We start from the raw sequence: 25,184 nt of genomic DNA, 5'->3' as shown, positions 1-25,184 counted from the left end.
GTGCATGAATTTTATGCACCGGGCCTCTAGTATTAAAATAATGTTCAGTCTTCTCTGTAACTTTCGTATACTCCATTTCAAGAGTTCCCACCTTTTTTCCCTTTTCCCTCCAGGCTCAACAAAATGAGTAACCACTTATTTATTTCTGACCAGACTGTGTTTACGTGCTTTAACATGTTTTCAGCTGCTTCCTGATACTGGGCCATCTTCTCTAAAATGTCTTATTGGTTGTAAATTTAAAGTTATTTCATTGCATTCCTTCTTTTACATCTGATATTATCTTACTCACTAGAGCAGAAAGAGCAAAATGCTAATGAGCATGCTACCAGAATAGCATAGCATATTTGCCACAATCTGGATTTTTTAAAAAAACAAATATAGAATTTATTGGCTATTTGGAAGAACAGCAGGCATAAAATTATAACTGTGCATTAGCAAATCTATTTAACAATTTCTAGATTTTTTTTAAAGTTAATGAACACACACAAAAATAGAAGTTGTTAAATTGGAGAATGGATGTTACAGTCATTGTGATGCATTCATCAAAATTTATCCTTCAAAGAGCTAGCCCAACCATTTAATAGCAATGTAATCTTACTAATATAATTCTAATTTTTCAAAATTTTCCCAGTTTTTCTCATTTTGTTATTATTGTTGACACTATTACAGATGTCCCCATTTTCCTATTCTTTGCCCACCTCCACCCAGCATCATGCCCCTCCTCCCCCTGGCCACCATCGCACTGTTGTCTGTGCCAAAGGGCTTTGCATATATGTTCTTTGACCAATCATGTCAGCTTCTTTTATCCAGTCCTCTGCTATCCCCTCCCCTCTGACAGCTGTCATCTGTTTCATGTATCAATGCCTGTTTCTATTTTGTTTGTCAGTTTATTTTGTTCATTAGCTTTCACATATAAGGCAGATCATATGATATTTGTTTTTCTCTGACTGGCTTATCACTCAGCATAGTAATCTCCAGGTCCATCCATTTTTGAAATATAACCAAATACCAGCAATTACCAATATCCAAAAGGCATCAATATTTCTGAGTGAGAAAGAATCTCGCACAGTATGTTTTTCTGAACTAGTACTCAAACTTTTACAGACGGAATTGATAGATATTTATTCACTTTTTAAGACTTGCTCTTCATTTTTCTTTAAATGAAGAGTGAAAATATCACATTTTTTATAGATTATCCTTTTGGTAACAAATTACATATTTTTCCTATACTTCCTAAGTATATCATTGTAATTTCTCATTTAATGTGAGGAACTGAAAAATAAAAGTGAACTGATATTAAGTGGTAAAGTTTCCATCAACATAGTACCTATCCTGAAATGTAATCTTACTTTAATTCTGTGAGATAAAAAATCAATTGGATCTTGGTTTCTTCTTTTAGTCTAAAAATCTATATATATAAAAGGCTAATATACAAAGTGGCCCCTTGGGAGTTCGCTCACTTCCTATGATGTGTGCTGACCACCAGGGGTTGGCGCGGAACATGACGGGTGACCAGCAGTGGCAGCGGGGTGCTGAGGGAGCTAGGGAAGGAGGAGGCAGGGAGGCAGGGAGGTGGGGAGGTGGGGAACCTGATCAGCTCTGATCGTGGGCCAGGTCTAGGGACCGTACCCTTGCATGAATTTTGTGCAACGGACCTCTAATAAAAAATAAAATAAAGACAGCCTTAAACTATATATTGCCACAAGACCACTTTTACCTTATAAAATTGTAGACAAATTATCTTAAGATGAATGTTATGCATGAAATGTAAAATTATCAGAAACATGCCACATTTTAAATGATCAGATTTCATTAAATGATCTGCACTTAAAATATGACTTTAAATTCAATGGATTGTTCAGCTTTAATTATGAAACTGCTCAGTATAAGCAGTGAGTTATAATTAACCACATCTAAATAAAAAAGTTAAATCAGGAAAATGACTTTTAAATGTGCAGCCCAGCACCAGTTGTTCTATTTTCATTAATTGTCATGTATCTTGCCATGTCCTTTATCTGCTTGTGAATTTACAAGGAACATAGCAGGTTGTGAATTTTTAATAGGTTTTCCTCAAGGAAAGAAAAGGTCAGCATTAACATAAAATTCTTCTTAAAGATTTGTGGCACAAATGTTTCACACTGAAGAACAGGTGTTACTGAGGAACTAAAGCCTCAATAATCTGACATTTTTTCTCCATTTAAAGAAAACTTAATGTCTCACATAATAAAATAGTACAAGGTCAAATCAATATAAAAGTTATTTCAAAGTAGATGCTGTAAGGTATTTGACACATAATTCATAATCCTACCTCTCAGTAATAGAAACAACTGATTTTATTCAGTTAAATGTTTAATAAATTCAAGTATCGATAACTAACATCCTATATAATAAAAGGCTAGTATGCAAATAAACTGAATGGCAGAATGACCGGTTGCTATGATGCGCACTGACCACCAGGGAGAAGACGCTCAATGCAAGAGATGCCCCCTGGTGGTCAGTGCGCTTCCACAGGGGGAGCACCACTCAGCCAAAAGCCAGGCTCACAGCTGGCGAGCGCAATGGCGGTGGCAGGAGCCTCTCCCGCCTCTGCTGCAGGTGGGCGGTAAGGAGTGAGGGGTCCCAGACTGCAAGAGCCCTGGACTGCAAGAGGGATGTATGACTGTGGGCTTAAGTCAGCAGGTGGACATCCCCAAGGGTTCCTGGACTGCAAGAGGGTGCAGGCCAGGCTGAGGGACTCCACCTCCCAGTACACGAATCTTGTGCACCAGGCCTCTAGTTCAAATATAAAAGTGAAGAGCAACAAGAAAGCTACAGTTTTTAGTATTAACATTCATCTGATATTACTTAGTACAGTGGTTGGCACAATCATTAGTCAACAGAGCCAAATATCAACAGTACAATGATTGAAATTTCTTTTGAGAGCCAAATTTTTTAAACTTAAACTATATAGGTAGGTACATTGTTATTAACTTAATTAGGGTACTCCTAAGGCTTAGGAAGAGCCACACTCAAGGGGCCAAAGAGCCGCATGTGGCTCATGAGCCGCAGTTTGCCAACCATGGACTTAGTAAATGAGTTGTAATGTAAAATAAACACACATGAGGGAGAGAGACAATACCAGGGAAGAAGTAATTAAAGTAATAAAAAACAAGTTAAAAAGAAGAGGGGGGCTTAGGCAGGGGACTGTGATTAAAGAACTTTCTGCATTGCTCTTTTTCTTTAACTGTTAGGAAATCATCAATATCAACATCAATGTTACTGTCAGTTCTTGTCTCCCACTGTTCACCTACAGGAGGGAGCAACTCCCCAAATCTCAGGTCTAGAAATGCACCTCTTGGCATTATAATAGTATCTGTTGCTTCTTTACTGTCCAGTTGTCAAATATGTTTATTTAACGAAGATTCTGATAAACATATGCTAATGGCAAGCCCCCAAATATGGTTACTTTGGCCCTTTAATCTAGTGTTAGTGATCAGCTGTTTCCCTTTTTAAGAAAATTTACTTTTTAGCCGGCCGGCGTGGTTCAGTGGTTGAGCAGTAACCTATGTACTAGGAGGTCATGGTTAGACACCTGGTTAGGCCATATGCCCTTGTTTGCGGGCTAGATCCCCAGTGTGGGATGTGCATGAGGCAGCCAATCAATGATTCTCTCTCATCATTGATGTTTCTATCTCTCCTCCTCCCTTCCTTTCTGAAATCAATAAAAATATATTTACAAAAAAGAAAATTCACTTTTATGTACGCTCTAATGGTTCAAGAAAATTTTACTGTAAGCCTAGATCTTTAGGCCAAAAGGTATAAATTCACAGGTTTAATTTATTTCTCTTAATTATGAGGAGGTTGAAATCCTCTTATTTCTCAAAACCACAGTCCAACTTCCAATCCTCATCTTTTTTATTCCCTAATACCATGTTCAATTTTCTAATCCAAAAGGAACTCCCAGGATGTGAAATTTAATTTCCACTCTCTGTAGTATATAAGTAAAAGCAAAAATCCTGCTGTGATTCATAGTCCAAAATGGAGCATTATTAAAATTAAAATTTCACCAATACTAGCAACTTTTTTTCATGACTAACTGAATAAAATAGAACTGGTATTAATGATCCCCATCTTGCCTTAGACCCTCTCTACTCCAAATCTATGTTCTATATTCATCCGGTATTTCCCCAGGAGGTGTAAAATGCAAGAAAATTTCCAAGTTTAAACCTCTTCTCATGCTTTATCAAGTAACTTATGTGTTATATACTTAAGGAAACACTCCCTCATTTCTGTGGGCTAGTTTATGGGTCGTTCAGTGAATTTCCATTACATACAGTGTTTGAATCTTCCATAGAACTAATATGGAATTGCTGCTTTACATTTAGAAGTACCTGATTCTTCTGAGAGTAAATAAACATTTCTCAATTAAAAATGTTGAAAGATTAAAAATGTTGAAAGATTAGACAGTAAACATTATAACTGTCTACTACAAACCACAAATTTATCTGATCAAATCATTGATAATATCAATAATCTTTTCTTGAATTATGTTGATTCTCAGACAGAGTAAGAAATATGCAATGCTTCTGCCTGCCATTTGGAAAATTACCCAGTGTTTCACATCCATATAATTGGAAAGTTGCCCGGCAACTACGTGCAATTTCAGTTACTAAAAAGCATCAATCTTTTGACTTTTTGAGAGTGTTTCTCTGGACAACGCAGTCATTAGTTACTTCTAAGAGCTTTTTATTTAAAAGCAGGTGTTTGTTTCTTGAGTTTTCTCAACCTTGCTTTGTTGTTTATGAATAGTAAAATATGCCATAAAAATTGTCACCTGATGTCTTTTCCTCCAAAGTATATATCAATTTGGGGTTTACTTTATCCATTAGGCCTATAATAATGACTAATTTTCCAGAAATAAAAAAATGGAGTCTGATCCAAATATGATGGCTAAGTGCTAATTACTGCAAACTATTAGGCAAAAAGCAGACTGCTTTTGTAGACCCAACAATACTAGTAATACAATATATTAGGCATATTTGTGTCTCAAAATATTTATTTAAGGTAAACAGTTTTGATATTCATATAAAACGTTTTCACAGTTACGTTCATTTACAAGCTCCCATTAATGAAACTTTCAAATAAAGAAACAAAATTCTATTTTAAAAGAAAATAATCAGTTTATATTTTCACATGTAATTAGATCAAAATGTGTGTTGATATGTCATCTAAAGAGCAAAAATCAAACCTATTTAGGTAAATTTGTCTCAATAATTTTTTTGCATAATTGAAAAATATAGTCTCCAATTTTTAATTCTCTAAGCTACATGTCAGTGTGCCTATACTGAATTATTACTACATTTTATATGAATATTAAAAAACACTTTCACAATATCTAAATTATTACAAATGCTTTATAGTTTTTATCTGATAAAAAATAAAAATAAATTTTAAAAGCATACTCGTTTATTGCAAATAATCAAACTGTGATCTTAGCATAGAAAATGTTTATTGATTGGATGGTACAATTAAAGAGATATTTATAATTCTCGTGTTTTACAAAGCCATGCTCTGTTCCTTCTATGGCGAACCCCTCCCCTCGGGGTAAGAATTCCATGGGAGCAAATGGATATTTACAACTGGAACCTGTATGTCCTTTTTTAGACTGTACTTGAGATTCTTGGGACCCATTTTCCCTACTCAAACATCCCTGCACTTGCTTCTTGGTCCAAGGAGGGTCTCTGTTCCAGGTCTGCCACCTTAAGGCCAGATTCACCCACTGTTATATTCACCTCTAACCCAGGCATGTGCCCTGACCAGGAAACAACCAGTGACCTCTTGGTTCTTAGGTTGACGCTCAACGAAGGAGCCACACTAGCTGGGCTCAACTCTCATTTAAAAAACTAAAATAACTGACCCCATTATTCCATGATGGGATATAAGAAACTCTGAATTCTTTCAACATTATGCGCCTTTAGACAGTATACTCTTTTTTTATTCTTCCTAGCTTCATTCAGACCAAGATAAAGGAGATGGATCACTCAAATATATTTTATCTGGAGATGGAGCTGGTACTCTTTTTATTATTGACGAAAAAACAGGTGACATTCATGCCACAAGAAGAATTGATCGAGAAGAAAAGGCCTTTTATACTCTACGTGCACAAGCTATTAACAGAAGAACTCTGAGGCCAGTAGAACCGGAGTCTGAGTTTGTGATCAAAATCCATGATATCAATGACAATGAGCCAACATTCCCAGAGGAAATTTATACAGCTAGTGTTCCTGAAATGTCTGTCGTAGGTAAGTTTATTTAAAACATTTATGGTGTTTTTCAAAAAGTATTAAAAAATCAAGAATTTCTCAAAATATTATGACCACTTAATTGAAATCACCATTTACTCCTACAAAAATCATATATAATATCCTCACTTAGGACAGGAGTTTTTGTATTTGTAAATCTTACAATAAAAATAAGTGGACACTTTTCAAAAATCCAAGAAAATACCATTTAACTTAGAAAACTATGAAAATATAAATTTTTGTCACATGAATTTGGATAATAGCTGTGTAATATTTTGACACCAAATATAAGTACATTTAGAACATAGGTATAAAAAGAGTCTCTGCATATATAGTCTAGTCATTTGCCTTGAGTTTGTCTGGATTATCTTGACAATGTAAATGATGGTGTTAATGAGATCATCCAATTATTTTACATAGACCACATTCATTTTTTATGAATAGAGGATTATAAAAAATTCAACATATGAAAACAGTTTTAGAGATATATGTTTGGATTTAGTAAAATAGATTCATTTCTCAAATGTAGGACAAGTTATATAAACTGATAACACAATTGGAAAAAAATTTGTAAAAGTTGTTATAGCAAAGTTTGAACTCTTCATTTCTCAAAAGCATTGTTCTGGGATTACTATTTAATATTTACTTCACTAAATCCCAAGGACTTGTGCCCATTGCCTTATTATAAAGCCCTTTTAAATACCTTGAACTTTATGAGATAGCTTTTCATAATTCGTGGAACTTGGGATCATCTTGGATTGCTTCTAAATTTAAATTTTAATCTATTCATAAAATTGTATTCTAGAGCAGATGTTAATTATTTTTATAGTTAATTAGTGGAGAGGGGGAAAGGAGCATACTTACTCCTTTGTGATTAGATATGCCCTTTACATCAAACAAATCTATTATGAGAAAATTAATTTAAGTATCAAACCTGAGCATTTGTAAAGTGACTGCATTTTTTAAAAATCTGATACACTCTATCAGTATCTATTTGCATGCATAAAAATAAACTTGTTGGCTACATAAATATGTACTTGAACTCAGAGTTAACTCTCGGTATGATTTTCATCTAAATTATCAATACATGTTTTTTTAAGAGGTCATGATTAAAGCCAAAAATCATTCAAGTCTTCCATGAAAACCAGTGCTTTTGCTCCTCCTTCTGGTACTGTGCAGAACTAAGCTGAATTTGGATACTTCAGGTACTTCTGTGGTGCAAGTCACAGCTACAGATGCCGATGACCCTTCCTATGGAAACAGCGCCAGAGTCATTTACAGCATTCTCCAAGGGCAGCCATATTTCTCTGTGGAGCCTGAAACAGGTCAGGAACCATGAATTGGTTTGTTAATTTAATATTCTTTACGATCTTTACAAGTAGAAAAAAGGTGTGAAAATAAGAACAAACATTACCATTGATACTCCCAGCAGAGTGGTGACGCCACATGTAGAGATTTACAAACTCCAAGTTGAATGATTGAGGAAGCTAAAGGCCAGGTAGAGTTGGGGTGGGGGTCGGGGTGGGGGGTAAGAGATCAACCCAAGGACTTGTATGCATGCATATAAGCATTACCAATGGTCACAAGACACTGGGGTGTAGGGGAGGCCAGGGGAATGTCAAGGGGGGGAAAAAAGGAGACATATGTAATACTCTTTGTAATACTTTAGGCAATAAAACAAAATTTTTTAAAAAAGAAAAGATGTCCATTTTTACGTATGGGTTTGCGTCACATGGGTTTAGGTCATTATCCAGTACCCATGGTATTCTTTAAGAATTAGGAAAACGGCCCAAATTGTAAAATATCTGCATTGGATCACTTTTACAATTTTTAGACAATAAACATTAATAGCAAAAAACATATCTTGTCTTTTAAAAGTCTCTAGTTTGGACATATACTTTGTGAGCTTAATCAACAGATAATTGAGATTTCAGTGAAGATAACAAATGTTTTTATATTTTCTTCAAGGTATCATCAGGACTGCTTTGCCAAACATGAACAGAGAAAACAGAGAGCAATATCAAGTGGTTATCCAGGCCAAGGACATGGGCGGCCAGATGGGAGGCTTATCGGGGACTACCACCGTCAACATCACGCTGACAGATGTCAATGACAATCCACCTCGCTTCCCCCAGAGTAAGCTGCCTTTAATGGTCTTTCTGCAGGGTAGAAGCTTTAGAGTAAAAAAATATCAGAAAAAAAAGTCTCCATATACATACACACACACACACACATACATACACACACTCTTCATCTATAATTGTAATCTAAAACTATTTCTTCCAGTTAACAGAAGAAAATAATGTTTTATTGGACAACAAAGTAAGAGCTAATTCTACAACAAGTCTGTTTATTTCCACTTAGAATTTAATAAGGAGGATACTAACTTGAGGGTACATTTTTTTTCAATAAAAAAATCTAATTGGACAGATTAGAAAGAGCTACCGTAGGGAGCACTAATCAGATTTGCATCTGGATATCAGTGTCAGATTTGCATTTAATCTCTCTGCCTTTGGAATGGCAATCATAAATAAAACATTTTGTATTCCTATCTATTTATAGGTCTATTTCGTGTTATAGAATTAACCTTCGAATTCTCAAACTAGGTCATGAATGGCTTAGGAATCATTAGCTTCTGACATTATAACACAGGTTTTATTCTCTTTTCTTATACATATTTAGTAGACCTGCAAGTAGAGAGGATGTTTATTAGGCCTCAATGGACACTCCAAGACTTAGCCAATTTCCTGCCAGTCTAAAAGATCCTATGCTCAAGATGAGATTCTACATTGTTACGAATGTGGCATAAAAATGGAGGCTTTAGTGAGGTCTATGTACTTAATTTTTAGCATTTACTGTGTATTAACTTCTGAATTGATCCCCTAATTTTAAGTGAACCTTTGTGATAAAGTTTTAAAGTACAGCTTCTTATGATATTTATATTTTTATAGTAAAATCCATTGCACAGAAAGAATTATGGTCTAAGGATTCACTGTATTATTTTGGCTCTTTAAAAGCATTTTTCCTCTTTTCTGTGCTATTTTTGTCTAATGTTGATAATTGAAAGTGCATGATTGGAATTGAGTTTTTTTAAATCACGTTTGTGGAAATATGAAATTCAAGTAGAATTGTGTTGAGTAGACTAATCATATGCTTATGTATTTGTGACAATTCTTTTGTTAGATATTTCAGGTACATGACAGTCATGTCTGCTATTGTGGTGTCTGGCCCAAAATACAGGGAGGAGGGTGTTTACTTATACTGTTTTTAAATAATCAGGTTTCAGCTCCAAGTTACATTTAACATTGGCAGGGAATAGGAAACCAATTATAATCCTGTATAGTTCTTTCAGAACAGGTCTAAAGAGGTGTCTCTTTACACAAAACTTAAATTTCACATTTTATATTTATTTCTGATTGTCCTTTAGTGCAAGCCTGTCACCAGAATAATGAATGGCCAGACAAGTTCAGGAGGAAAAAAAAATTGTCAAATTGTGTATTCTGCAATGATCAAAAATATTTCTGAAAAATATTTTCTTAATAATAACTGAACAGCCTGGCCAGTGTTCCTCAGTGGTTTAGTATAAACCCATGAACCAAGAGTTCACCAGTTCAATTCCAGGTCAGGGAATATGCCAGGGTTGCGAGCTCGATCCCCAGTAGGGGGCGTGCAAGAGGCAGTTGACTCTCATCGATATTTTTATCTCTCTCCTTTCCTTTTTCTCTCTAAAATCAATTGAAAAATATTTAAAAACAATAATAACTAACCATTAAAAGGAGTACTATATTTTAAGTGAAGAAGAACATGTATACACATGTGTCTTTATGGCAGTCCATTAAAAATGGTGCATTTGATAAGCAAATTAAGATTCTAATTAAATAAAAATGGACATTTGAAAGTTAATAATGCCTGAAGAAAATATTTTTATCTGTTATAACATCTTTATTAATTCAATAATTGTTTTATTTTAAGTCAGAATTTGTAATTGGTATCTGGTAGGCATATCATACAAGCCCTGAAATAATAATAATAATGTTAATAATAATAAAGCATAACATATTTTCTCAATACCATTTTTATTGGATCCCATACCAAGTTACTTACTGGTCTACTTTATGTAATCATCCAAGTGAGTATTATGACCTCCATTTTACAAATGAGACAATAAGAGCCACATTGCAGCTAATGGCAGAGGTGGGTAGACATCCATGTGCAACTCCAGATGTACAAACCAATTCATTTAGAGAAATTTTAGAGTATACTGTATCTTGTCTCATTATTTTGTAATCATAGATGGAAACATAATTTTTTTTTTATATTTTATTGATTTTTTACAGAGAAGAAGGGAGAGAGATAGAGAGTTAGAAACATCGATGAGAGAGAAACATCGATCAGCTGCCTCCTGCACATCTCCCACTGGGGATGTACCCGCAACCCAGGTACATGCCCTTGACCGGAATCGAACCTGGGACCCCTCAGTCCGCAGGCCGACGCTCTATCCACTGAGCCAAACCGGTTCCGGTGAAACATAATTTTTGAACTTTTATTTTCTCAATTGTCTTTTCTTCAATGAATATCTTACTATTGGGAACACTGAGTAATGGCAATCAGAATGTTACTTGATAATTTAAGTCATCTAACACCCAAAACATTAGTGTTTAACTTCTTTTTTAAAAAATATTTTTATTGAATTCAGAGAAGAAGGGAGAGGGAGAGAGAGATAGAAATATCAATGATGAGAAAGAATCATTGATTGGCTGCCTCTTGCACACCTCCTACTGGGGATCGAGCCCATAACCAGGGCATGTGCCTTTGACTGGAACTGAACTGGGGACCCTTCAGTCTGTAGGCTGACACTCAATCCACTGAGCCAAACCAGCTAGGGCTAGTTTTTAACTTCTAACGTCATTACATTAAATAGCCAAAGTTTGGAGAGGCTTCTACAGTTTACGAAGCCTTTCAAATGGGACATCACTAAAATCTCACAACTAACTTGTATAGACCCATTGATATTTTTCTTATACCCAATATACAGAAGAAGTAAAGGAGGTTCCTAGTGGAGATGATAAAGAAAACAAATCGGTGTTGCTTCATAGAAATATATTGCAAACCAATTATGTGTGCTACATATGTCATTTTACATTTTCTGTCAGCCATATTTTAAAAATGAAAGGAGAGGACATTTATTTAATCACTAGAGGTCTGGTGCACAAAAATTCGTGCACTTGGGGAGGGGAGGGGGGCCCCTAGCTGTCCTGTACCTTCTCACAGTCCGGGACCCCTTGGGGGATGTCTACCTGCCGGCTTGGCCCACTCCCTGGGAGGGCGGGCCTAAGCCACAGTCGGACATCCTTAGCACTGCTGAGGAGGTGGGAGAGGCTCCCGCCACTGCCGCTGCGCTCGCAGCCATCTGCCTGGCTTGTGGATGAGAGGAGCTCCCTCTTTGGGAGTGCACTGGCCACCAGGGGGCAGCTCCTGCATTGAGCATCTGCCCCCTGGTGGTCAATGCATATCATAGCGACTGATCATTCCTGGTCATTCCACCATTAGGGTCAATTTGCATATTACCCTTTTATTATATAGGATATATTTTATTAACCCAATGTTATCCTTTAAACATATCATCGATGTACCAGGTAAAACCTATTTAGATATTTTACATTATTTTCTCCCATGTTTCTTTGAAACCCTTATAACGAGTATTTTCTAGTTACATCAAGTCTCAATTCAGACTTAGCATATTTCCAGCCAATTGCTGCCTGAGGGCTGTTGGCTTCGCTAGTGTCTGTGAACTGGGACAGCTTAGGAGCAGACTGTGGAGTCATCCTATATGAGTCCCAATGCTGTCTTCTCCACCCAGTACCTTCTTCACCTTGGTCAGTTAAGGAAAATGAAATAGCAATGCATATTCTACGAAGTGGTATAAAATGAAATAATTGAGTGTCTCTGAAGCCCTGGACTCACTGACTGCCACTAGTGTATTCACGTGCTCAATAATGTTGATTTGTGCAAGTACTGATCTATTACTATTATTATCCAATGTTATAAAAGTGGTGTCAGAACTTAAACTTCCACATACATTGTTTGATCCAAATTCAACATTTCCCAATATGCCACATCTGTGGAGGATAAAAATCTGTCATTTGGAAGGCAAAGGGGCAGAAGAAAACTCAGAAAATCTACTGCTTACCATCCAGGAGCAAACACTGTGTTTCCTCCTTCATTGTTTCGCTAATTTTATTGCATGGATCTATAACAATCCTTCTCTTGTTTGCCTTCCAGAGAACATTTCACCATGTCTTGAGACATTTTTGCTTCTCTGAATTGGTGGGTACTACTGGCATCTGGTGGGGGTAAGCCAGAAATACTGCAGATGTCCTTAGGATTCACAAAACAAAGAATTACTGGGCCTCAAATATCAACAGTGTCAAGCGGGAGAAACTTTGATATGTTATATGAGGAGCTGTTAAAGTGAAATCAACTTTTACCTAAAAATACTTATTGAGAATGCTATTTTAGAAGTTAGATGTATGCATTTTGCTTAAAAAACCACTGTTGTTTTTTTTTTGTCCCTATGATATGTTTCATTAAAGCATGGGAGGCAGGTCATACATAAATAGAGACATTGTATACATACAAGGTATTGGCTCAGTTCTGGATAAAGGAAGAATATGTGTGTGATAGTAGGAGGGTAAGATAAGGAAATGTCTTATTTAATAGGAACTATTTCATCAAAATACTTTAAGATAAAATAGATCTAGCTATACAAAGAGATGGGAACTTTCTCCAAGCGGAGGGATTAGTATGGGAGAAACTCACAGTAACATTGATAATAGTAAAATTTCATTAGTGTTAACAAACATAACTGTGTGCCCGATCTAATTTATCATTAGGATTTTGTGGTTTTAGAGGTGAACATTAATATGACACGTGCACCATAGTATGGTTCTAAAATAAAGGCAATGGATTCAAAGTTAGGGGTGCATCTGAAAACTGAGTTCCAAAAGTGTTTTCTGCTTTTCTCTAGGTATAAATTTTTCACTCTCAAAAAACGATCTCTCTGTTGAAATTATTTCAGAATCATGAGTTATTTCTAGTGCTATAATTTAATTTTAAAAACAATAAGTAAAGGAAAAAAATATATTGCTTTCCTTCCAGGAGCATGCACTTGATTTCCAATTAATCATATGAAGATAAATAAGTCTTGATTTCTGATTACGGGTGGGTCACTGTCTAGCACAGCGGTTCTCAACCTGTGGGTCGCGACCCCTTTGGCGGTCGAACGACCCTTTCACAGGGGTCGCCTAAGACCATTCTGCATATCAGATATTTACATGATGATTCATAACAGTAGCAACATTACAGTTATGAAGTAGCAACGAAAATAATTTTATGGTTGGGTCACAACATGAGGAACTGTATTTAAAGGGCCAGAAGGTTGAAAACCACTGGTCTAGCATGATGTTTTAATATGAAATGACAAGCGTGATAAAGGAACAATGCACAGTGTAATGGGCGTACAGAGGAGCAGCACTGGTCCAAATATTGGGGGTGGGGGTTGGGGGACTCAGTGCCTTTTATAGTGGAAGCTATTTTTGGAGAACCTATTACCTGCCCTAAATCCTTTCTTAAAACTGTACTTATACCTACTATAAGCCATAAGAATAGGGAGAGAAGGAGAGGTCATCAAGTTGGAAATTAGCAAAGTTACCTATTTATTAGTGGGCATGTTCTGCACAGGAAAAAGGGGAACATGCTTCAAACTGACCATAATGACCACCTTTGGTGATGAAATAGTAAATGACTTTAATGATTGCTTTTCTGTAGTTTCTACTTTTATATATTTTCATAATTTGATAATTCTAACAAAAAGAGAGTAACGGAATGGAAAGGACAAAAGAGACACTAAAATGAGCGCTGGAAAGCAGCCATTGGAATTGACATAATGCAAGCTTTTGTGGATGATCTCTCCCAGTTAGTTTTAGTTGAAATCATTTTGGAAGAAGCTGGAGGATAACAAGTTGAGGAATAAAAGAAAGTCACAAAGAGGACTGAACAAAGAATCTCTACCCGTTAAGTACACGAAAATAAAATAGAAAAGGAGTAGAGGAAGTTCTGAATTAGAGATGGGTCACTAAATAATTGTTTTAAATTTAAATTCCTTATCACTTAAAGTATTACATGAGTCTCCCTTTTCCCCCCTTAACCTCTCCCCAGCCACTCCCACCCCCAGCACATGCCCTCACCACCTCTACTGTCTGTGTCCATTGGTTATGCTCATATGCACACATAAAAGTTCTTTGGTTGATCTCTTACCCTCTCATCCACCATCTTCCCTCATCGGTTGGACAGTCTGTTTGATGCTTCTATGTCTCTAGTTCTATTTTTATTCATCAGTTTATGTTGTTCATTATACTCCACAAATGAGTGAGATCATGTGATATTTATCTTTCTCTGACTGGCTTATTTCGCTTAGCATAATGCTCTCTAGTTCCATCCATGCTGTTGCAAATGGTAAGAATTCCTTCTTTTTTCGAGCAGCATAATATTCCATTGTGTATATGTACCACAGTTTTCTAATCCACTCATCTGGATAATTTTGAGAGTCTCCTATATCCCAGGCTCTAAGCAGGAATTAGGCTACAGCGGCCAGCAAAGACCTGAGCTACCCATTGAAGGCGTAGACAAAAAGTGATAATAACCACATTGTATTTATGAGGTCTAGCAGGGTGGTAAGTGCTGTGAAGAACATAAAGCAGGGAACATGACTAGAGAATGGCAGGGGTGTTATTTTAAAAAGAATTAATAGAGAAGAATACTCTAAGGAAGCCTGAATAATTACAGAAACTGAAAATGCGTAAAACTAGGAAATGTATCTTCTCTAGACCTCAGTTGCTACATATGCAGTTCTTATCTCATAGGGTTACAAATAAGAGACATGATTTCATGTATAAAATGTATTCAGCTCATCCAGCGTGGCTCAGTGGTTGAGTGTCGACCTATGAACCAGGAGGTCACAGATTCTATTTCTGGTCAGGCCACATGCGTGGGTTGTGGGTTCAATCCCCAGTAGGGAGCATGCAGAAGGCAGCAGATAAATGATTCTCTCTCATCATTGGGGTTTCTCTCTCTCTCTCTCTCTCTCTCTCTCTCTCTCTCTCTCTCTCTCTCTCTCTTCCTCTCTGTAATCAATAAAAATATATTTAAACATAATAATAAAATGTATTCATTAGCAATTATAATATATCATAGGTTCTCCATACATGGATTTCCTCCCCTTACCCTTTCCTTTTGAAGGAATGTGTGTCATGTTTCCAAGGTTATTCTTTCCCTTGCTATGATACCATGCTGTTATTCTTGTATGGCCAACCAAAGATTAAATAAAAGTGCCATAAGTCTGGAGAGACCTATAAACTTGGAAGCCAAAAAAATGAATGCACTTACCATGTTTGAACAAATGAGTGCTTCTATGCATGAGGAGTCCAAGGCAAATTTCCCTGCTCTCCAACCAGTCAAACATCCAATGGTCCTTGAATTTTGATGTATTTCATTGTCCTAAGATAGAAAAACTTTCTAGTCCCTTACCTTAAATCTAACCACATGGTACTCCTTCTTGGATATTTGTCTCATTCACCTCATTTTCACTTCATTTCTTCTTTCTCTAAAATCAGAGAAACAAAAATAATCTCCGTGACAGAAGTCTATAAAATGTAAATTACTGGAACCTAATCATTGTAGGGTTTGGCAAAATCAATTGGATAACAGGATTTGTGCCCAAATGGCTTTTATTAAGCATTTCTGGAAAAAAGTAAGGTACTGATTTTCATCCAGATCAGATGCAGTGATTAAGGTCATTTGATCTGCAGAAGCCAGGCTAGCAGGCTAGTCCAAGCATCTTTGCCTTAATAGACCAGATAATGCTGTGATAAGACTCTCAAATCTATTAAACAAACAAACCCACATACAAACAAACAATAGATGTCAGAAAGGAAGTCCAGGTCTAGAGAAAAAGAGTTTACAAAAGTACTTGAGCAGATGGTCAGGGTCCCAGCCAGCCAGCTGGTGCCTAGGATTTGGCTCTAGTTCTTGGATAGGGCAATATTTTACTAGGACTCAAGAAGAAGGAAGAAGAATTAGCAGCTTACACCCAGGCCAAAAGTCCCAACCCACAAATGAGACAATTCTAGAACATTGTTCAAGGAGATCACAGCTCTTTATTCACATTTAGCTGCTTTCCAACACATCCTATCACAGAGACAAATGACAAAGAGACTCGATTAATTTTCTCATTCTTTTTAACAGATGGTATGGGCTCCTGAGAAACAGAGCTCTCAGAATCATGTCCCTGATCTATTAACATCATCACAGACATGTTCACATCCAGCTTAGGTGGACAAGTGGTAGTCAGGATCAAGTAACAAGTACACTTACATAATGTCAGCTGAGCTGAGCCTTTATGAGGGGGGAAATATATGAATTGCAGACAAAGTATATGATTGATTGACAATCATATTTGTATTTATTTATCTTTGGCCATCTCAAAATATGTTCTAGGATATATTTTTTAGGTAATATCAAATTTATAAGAATTTATATCCTATATAATAAAAGCCTAATGTGCTAAGTGTCTGGTTGACTAGTCGGCCATTCAACCAATCAAAGTGTAATATGCTAATGATATGCTAAGGCTGCTCAACCACTGTCTATGACGTGCGCCGACCACCAGGGGGCAGACAGTTAACTGTTTGACCAGTCGCCATGATGTGCACTGACCACCAGGGTGCAGATGCTCTGACTGGTAGGTTAGCTTGCTGCTGGGGTCCAGCCCATCAGGACTAAGCGAGATGGGCCGGACATGCCCCAGGGCCCTCCCGTGGTCCCTCCCTGGCTGACCAACCTCCCACATCCCTCCCCGGCCCTGATTGTGCACCAGTGGGGTCCCTCGGCCTGGCCTGTGCCCTCTCAGAATCCGGGACCCCTCATGGGATGCACGCTGGCCAGGGCTGTCTGTGCATTTTGATACTAACACAGGAAAATCATACCTTGGCTGGTTGGTGCTTTTACCAAACACAACTACCTTCTTTGCTGGGATCATTTAAGTAAACCAGTTTGGTCAGATAAATAAACAAGTCTGCATGAGAAAAGGTTTTTCAAGAAAAATCTATATGATATACATAGGGATTTAAGACACGTTCATTCAGTGGGTTGTGAGGCTACCTTAATCCCTACCTGGTACAAGAGAGATTTGACTTAATAAGTCCCGATTTTCACTCTGTAAATAGAGTCAACCTCTCTTCACCTGGGGATTCCGAGGTAATGTGAGCCCCAGGCTTATCTGCATATTTCAAAATCATCAAGCACATTTCAGCTAGGGCAGCAGTCAGGTATTTCCCAAGGAAGATGCTTTAGCATGAGAAAGCAGGAACTTAAATTAAAAATGTCTCCTTTTCCCTTTTTTATTATCTAGGAAAAAAAATCAATGTATTCAAAAGTACTGTTCTATAATTCATATTGTTTCATATAACTATGATTTTTACTGTAACCATCAAAATACCCTCAAATATCAGGAGGATTTCTTTGCCATGGTTTCAATGCCTATAATTTGTAAGAATTAGCAATAAATAATGTTATTAAAGTATTCCCTGATACATTAAACATTAACTGAAGCCCTAATACATGACAGGAACTATGCTAGGAAATAATAGTAAACTAATAATAGTAAAGTGAGAAATAAGATACAGGATACATCCATAAATGGTTTGGATTTTGAAAGGTTATGCAGACACAACCTCTCTCTTTCTCTCTCTCTCTCTCTCTCTCTCTCTCTCTCTCTCTCTCTCCCTCTCCCTCTCCCTCTCCCTCTCTCCCAAACACACACACACACCTTTAATTTGTTACATTGTAGCTGTTAGTTTCTCTCACATACATTGTCTCTCATTTTATTTGTGTGTGTTTTTTTATATTTAGATATAGGTTGTATGTATATTATGCATAAATATAAGTATATGTGTGCATATTTGTGGTTATCTATACTAATAAAAGGGTAATATTCTAATTAAACTGGGAGACCTTCCGGGAGACCTTCCAGACAAAGCCATGGTGGTGGGGCCGAGGCAGAGGCAGTTAGGGGTGATCAGGCCAGGAGGGGAGGGCAGTCAGGAGTGATCAGGCCGGCAGGGCAGGGAGTAGTTGGGGGTGAACAAGCCGGCAGTGGTGCCAGTTAGGGGTGAGAAGGCCAGGAGTGGGGGGCAGTTGGGGGCAATCAGGCCGGCAGGAGGGGCATTTGGGGGTGAACAGGCTGGTGGGGAGCAGTTGGGGTTGATCAGGTCAGCAAGGGAGGAAGTTGGGGGCGAGCAGGCTGCAGGGTGGGAGCAGTTGGGAGCGATCAGGCCAGTGGGGGGGTGGAGGGGGTGGGCAATTGGGGGCAATATGGCAAGCAGGGAAGGCAGTTGGGGGCAAGCAGGCCAGCAAGGGGGGCGGGGGCAGTTGGGGGTGAGAAGGCTGGCAGGCAGAGTGGTTAGGTGCAATCAGGCAGGCAGACAGGTGAGTGGCGGTTAGGAGCCAGCAGTCCCAGATTGCAAGAGCAATGTCCGACTGCCGGTTTAGGCCCAATCCCTATGGGATCGCTCAAGGGGTCACAGATTGGAGAGGGTGCAGGTCGGGCTGAGGGACACCCCCCACACCCTGTGCACGAATTTCATGCACCGGGCCACTAGTATGTATACAAACGTATGTACACACATATAAATGGAGACTGATGGGATAACATTATGTGCTAAAATTATCAATTAAAACCCAAACCATAAAATGATAAGCTTTTAAGGTCAGGGAGATCAAGACAAAAAGAAAATTATTTGAGAGTTTTCCAGGGAGGCAGCAAAGGGCATGAAGGGAGAGCATTTTTGTTGGGAGGAGAGGATGAACAAAGGTGGCATTCGGGGAAATGTGTGCAACTTGGTATGGCTGGTCCCCAGGGTTTGAAGCAGGGGTTGGGAGTGATGAGGATGGAAATGTAGGCAGTGCTGGCATCATGACGTGCATGGGATACAAACATAAAGTGCCACATATATTATCTAAGGAACCATTTTTAAGGGAGACAAGGCACAGTTCTTTGTTTTGACCGAGTATTCTGGCAGCAGCTAATTATTCTGACGGGCACACTGCTTGGATCGGGAGAGCAGGAGTTGAGAGTCTGCACTAATGCTGAGGAGAGCAGAGATTTGAGAAATATTTAAATGGGTGAAACACAAGGCATTGTAATTAGGTCAACAAAAGGTTTGAGGGAGAGAGGAGAGCAAAAGATACTTTCTAGCTTTCTACCAGTGCTGGGGTCCAGCCCCAGCAGGTCCAGGGGTTCCCCAAAGGTGTGGACGGAGTTGGCGAAGAAGGAATGACACAGAGGCAGCGTTCAGGTGATCACCATAGCTGGGTTCTCTTGTCAGGGTCTCTAGCCAAGTTCTGTTCAGGATCTCCACTGAAGTTCTGGTTCGGATCTCCAGCCAGGTTCTGTGTCCATGTTCTCTTGCTAGGTTCTCCAGGTTCTCCAGCCAGGTTCTATAGCCATGTTCCCTCGCTAGGTTCTCCAGCCAGGTTCTGTCCAGGTTCTCCAGCCAGGTTCAGTCACCAGGTTCTAGTCAGGTTCTCTTGCCAATTTCTGTAGTCAGGTTCAGTCCAGGATCTTTTGCCATGTTCTCTCCAGCGAAGCTCTTCTGTCTCTAGGTTCTGTGTAGGTTCTGTCTTCTAAGTTCTGTGTTGTTACATCTGTATTTATACCAGTTGATTCCAATCCTATCAATCTCTATTCCAAAGGTTAGGGCATTTCTTATCTCCATTCCAGGGAGTAAAGATTATGTAGCTTAAGCATGATTGCTCATAGTTAAAGTGATCAATTACCCGCCTGGCACTTAGTTAAGAGGTTTTATTCCCTCCCTAACTTCAGGGGAAAATCCCTACCTGGGGAAACAACCTTTCTCAGAGACCTTGGTTAAAACACATAGTGCCAAGAAGGTGAGCAAACATATTAAGAACAGTATGCCATATATGCCAGGTCCCTTGAAACAGCAAGCATGGACCGGCTCCCGGCATACTAGGAATGCTTATATCGAGAGAGAGCCAGGATTTCAGTTTGACTTGAACATTTTGAATGGAGACGCCTGAGGAAAGGTAGCGGGGCTTACATGTCCAGTAGATCGTGAAATGAGGTGCACACATGACATGTAAGTGAAAACAGATGTGTACGATATCATGCTAAATGCTTAGAGTGATGCAACTGGGGAAATATAGGATCTCACCAGGGTGATGAAATATACAGGGTGGGGCAAAGTAGGTTTACAGCTGTTTGTATGGAAAATAATCCAATAATCAATAAACTAAAATAAAATGATAAGCTCTATTTGGCATACTCACAACTGTTGACCTATTTTATTCCCCACCTTGTAAAATTCCCTAAGAGAAATAGAGTTGCATGGAAATTATACAAAAATCCACTTGGGCCTGTCCAGTTATTCTAGTGGGAAGCTGCCTTAGACTGGACTACTGGGCATTTTCCATAATAGGATTCAAAGTTTCTATGTATATGGTTTCCTCTGGAACAAACTTTGGAAATAAACAAATCCTGGGTAGATAGAGATATATAGATATAAAAGCTAGCTGTGCAAATATGTTTAGACTCAATTAGACTGCTTTTACAGTCTTCACTATGCCTGCTTGGAGACACATTGCAAACAGATTGAGCACCTGATACATCGTAATATGTTTATGAGGGACTAATTTAAGGTTATGTTAACCTCCCCCAAGCCTATGCGCTTGTTATGTTTCTACACATTGCAATTGTGTGTATCTATCGATGCCAATCAACGTGGAGACAATTTCAAAGAAATATACTGGGATGGATCCCCTAGGCTCTGGGGATCAATGGTAGCTTCTCTCAAAGCTTTGGTGTGTCACTTTCCTCAGTGGCACGAACAGGAAACTGAGACATCTCAGTTTGCTCTAATTTAAATTAAACGCCCAAAGCTAAGTTGGTGATCACGTCTCCAGTGCTCACAAATTGAGGTTTCTGTCTTCTCCGGTGAGAGTCTTCAGTTCCAGAGCCTCCTCCGCTGTCAGTCTCCGGCGTGACTTTGAGCTCTCCTCTCCTTTCTCCTAAATGCCCATTTAGTGTTGCATAATTTCCTTAACTACCCGCAGTTCCCTCCAAGGAGCTTTATCTTGTTTTTAATGTCTTCCTGTTAAGCTCATTAAAAAACATATTTTAAACATTATACAATGGAATGGTTTATAAACGTGCATAATTGTGTCATTTTTCTTAAAGCAAGTGTTGTTTGAGATTATTATGCAGCATAGCGATGTTACAATAAGATTACACATAAAACAAATTAAAAAATTAAACTAATGTTAAATTATTGTGTTGATTCATATATATGTGGGTTTTTTTTTGGTTATTTTTTTTTTTAAACTCAACTCTGGAAAAGCAGACTTCTTATGCAAATGTGGGTAGAAACAAGGGCCGGAACAAAGGAAAAAGACAAATGATCTCCCTTTGAACTTCACTGTTGTTTTTTATCAGTAAAACAAAACAGCAGTTATCTGTAGCCAACCTCAAAACCTGGCTTTGCCCTGTTGCCCTCTCTGATGTTTCCTGGCATCTCTGTTGTCTTTCCTGAGGAACTCACCCTCTCCCATCTCTCACTAAGCCTGTCATGTTTTTCCTCCGAAGCCTCTTACATTGAGCAATCCATTACTTCTAGTTCTGGTACTAAATCTGCAGTGCTTTGAACATTCATATGCAAAGGTCCTATGGATAAAATTTTGGCTAGAACAGGTGATCTGGAATACTTAGTCTTGATTCCCAAAAGGCCTAAAAGATAGCAACATTGTTTGACATTTTTTATTCAAAAATAAAAATTTTCATAATGGAAAGCCCGATGCGTGAGGTTGTCAGCAGCGGTCTCCAAGTGCACTTATCTAAAGAGCTATGCATTTTGTCCAGGCCCTAGAAGCTGTTGCAATATTACTTTTTTTTTAGACATTTACTTCTAAATATAACTTACACCACATTTCACAGAAACGTCAGTTACCTCTCTCCTCCTCATATTTATGCCTTTGTACTTACGTTGATAACCAAACTAAAGACATAGCCATCAGGAAGAAATATTTATCTGCCCTAAGCATTACAAGAGAAGCAGATGATTCATTCTGACACCTGGGAATGAATTTAAAATAACTGTAAATTGGAGTGGATAGGAAAACGGAAGCACACCACATAATTAAAGCTCCATCAAGTGTAAGATAAAAACTAAGGTGGGTGACAGGCACTACTTTCCCTTTGTCAGTGTGTGCATAGCAATCCGTCTCCTTTCTGGATACCCCCCTGCTGCTTGCCCTACATGGTAAACACCCTTGCAGGCTCTTAATTAAAGTAATTGCATTTTGCTTGACAAACTAGGATGGTTGTCTTCAACAGACTAGTCTTGGAAATAAATAAAAGTAGCTCTTTCATCCATTTAAAATATAGAAATGTACTTTTTAACTTTCAAATAGATAGACCCAATAAATCTTGTCACCAAATTGGTCTATGAGCATAAACATAATTCCAGAGAAAGCATTCTTAAATTATTTATCTTGGGCACTGAGTAAATATGTGTTGAATAGATTAATTACTAAAGTTACCATACAATCAAAACAATCATGAATGTGTGTATTGCATGTGTGTATGCGACATATATATTTATAATACAGCTTTTTGAAATACTTAACAAAAGAACTAAATCTATACTATTTTGATGAATGGATCGATCATGGCTTTTCTGGAAATTATGGATACTTTGAAAACACATTTTAGAATGTTTCTGGGGAAATTAAATATATGAATGTACATATATTAACACACACAGCTCAACTGCTGTGTGTGTGTGTGTGTGTGTGTGTGTGTCCCTTCCAACAAATTACTGAGGAAGAGAACTGTTCTACACTTTAGGCTTATAAAGTACATATGAACCAATGCAGCATAATCACTTTCCTCGTTAAGTCTCAGAAGGCACTGAAAATTAACATGGATAAAACTTACTCCAAGGAAAATGAAATAAACCTGGGATGGAGGAAGTCTGAAGTGATAAATAAGTTTGGATCCTTGACCAAAACTATAATAAGCACGCAGATTTTAGAATTTAAGCATGTGCCTAAAAATACAAGCGGTTTCCAAAAAAAAGTCCAAGCTAAAAACAAGAAGTGGGAGAACAAATTCTCAGAGACAATAGAGTGAAATCTAAGTGACAATAAAGTTAATTAAACGATGAAATGTTTCCTTTTTTCTTTTGTTCTCTCTCTTCTGTCTGTGTCTCTGGGTTCTCCTTCCTTTTTAATTTGGAGTTTGTACTTATTTTTAATACCTTGTATTTCTGTCTCTATCTATGATCCAAAAACTGTTTTCAAGCTACAAAGTTGAACTGAATTATCTAGCTTACACCACCAGAAACCAAGTCTAACTTAATGTATTCTAATCAACTAAATGATCTTATAAATGATCAGATTTCAAACTGCTGACCAGTAGAGGCAAGAAAATTGGTTTCTTTGTACTTTTCTATGATCCAATTAATCCCTGGTAGAGCACCTAATTACTCTCTCAAAAAATCCTGATCTCAATTTCCTTTTCATTCCTCAAATTTAGAAAGAACAAATCTCTAAGAAGACTTGGTTTATGTTATAGAAAAACACTGTAATAATTACAAGTGTTTGGGCATCAGGGTTTTGATTCATGCTATTGAAGTGGGATTGTAAGCCTTTCTGAGTGACAACAATTAAAACAAAATGTGCAGCTGATTTACAAGAACAGGTTGTAATCGGTTCTAGTATCATAGTCTTCCTACTGAAGTACTTTTATTCTATTACAGTGTAAGATTTTCTCTTATGCTGAAAAGTTTTAAATGCTATTATTGTAAGTCATAGCACTCTAAATTCCTTTTGAATGATACCGATATTTTAATTCTAAACCAAAGATCAATTAACATATTAATAGAAAATAACTTACTGTTATTTACTTTTTTATATCAAAGGCATAATTAGATTTCTTATTTCTAATACAAATAGTTACCTTCCTTCTTGGCTTTTTGACATATTTGCATATATGAAACAAGATTTACTCCCTTTACTACAATTTTTTCATATAATCACTGTTCAAAAATTCTTCGATTTTGTAAGACAACAAATTGAGACCTGACCAGAAATTTTGGCATCAGTATCTAGTAAAATCTGGTTTCTGTTAAAATCTGCAGTACCATGATTCTCTAGTCTCAAATCTAGAGGATATGTGAAATACAGCCACAACAATGTTTTATTTTCCAAGAAATGATCAACCACAAACCACACCAAATACATCATAAATAAATGGAAAGTGTAGCAAAATAAATAAACATAATACAGAAGGTGTGAATGATGTGTATAAAAACCCTGCATGCACAATCTAGGGAATAAAGGTTCAATATATAAATTTTGAGGGGCACAGCCCCCCAAACACTCAGCCAATAACGGTGCCATTTTATCAGTTTTGTTTATAATTGCATTATGCAGGTAATGGGGGGAGGGTGATTTTACATGAAGGAAGTAAATGTGAAAAAATGTAAAGTGGGATGTAGGAAATCAAGTTTTGACAAGAACACTTAGAAAAGTCCAGTTTGAAGAAAAGCTTTCATGGACGTGATTGAAGGAAAAATACATTAGGAAAGATATACTCAGGCAAGTGTTTAAGCATTCTGGACTTCATTATGTATATTAAGGAGAATTGCTTAAGGCTTATGAGTAAGAAGCTGCTATAATCAGAGGTGCTTCAGGTCTATTAATCTGTCAGTAGCCTAGTTCAAGATCAAAAGCTAAAACATAAATCTCATTAGCAGTAGAGGTTGTTCA

General features: G+C 37.5%; 1 protein-coding gene across 1 annotated transcript in view; it reads left to right on the top strand.

The window, feature by feature from the left end:
• CDH10 (cadherin 10) overlaps nt 1–25,184 on the top strand; it is a 135,022-nt gene that overhangs the window by 86,505 nt on the left and 23,333 nt on the right. Inside the window, exons 3-5 of the mRNA XM_036310947.1 lie at nt 5,987–6,281; nt 7,487–7,606; nt 8,250–8,417. Of these exons, the coding sequence (XP_036166840.1) occupies nt 5,987–6,281; nt 7,487–7,606; nt 8,250–8,417 (583 nt within the window). The remainder of the gene's footprint in view (nt 1–5,986; nt 6,282–7,486; nt 7,607–8,249; nt 8,418–25,184) is intronic.

This window comes from Myotis myotis, unplaced genomic scaffold (genome assembly GCF_014108235.1).
Source record: "Myotis myotis isolate mMyoMyo1 unplaced genomic scaffold, mMyoMyo1.p scaffold_m19_p_5, whole genome shotgun sequence".
Taxonomy (NCBI): domain Eukaryota; kingdom Metazoa; phylum Chordata; class Mammalia; order Chiroptera; family Vespertilionidae; genus Myotis; species Myotis myotis.
Note: the sequence above shows the minus strand (reverse complement) of the source record. Positions and strands in the feature narration are given on the sequence as shown.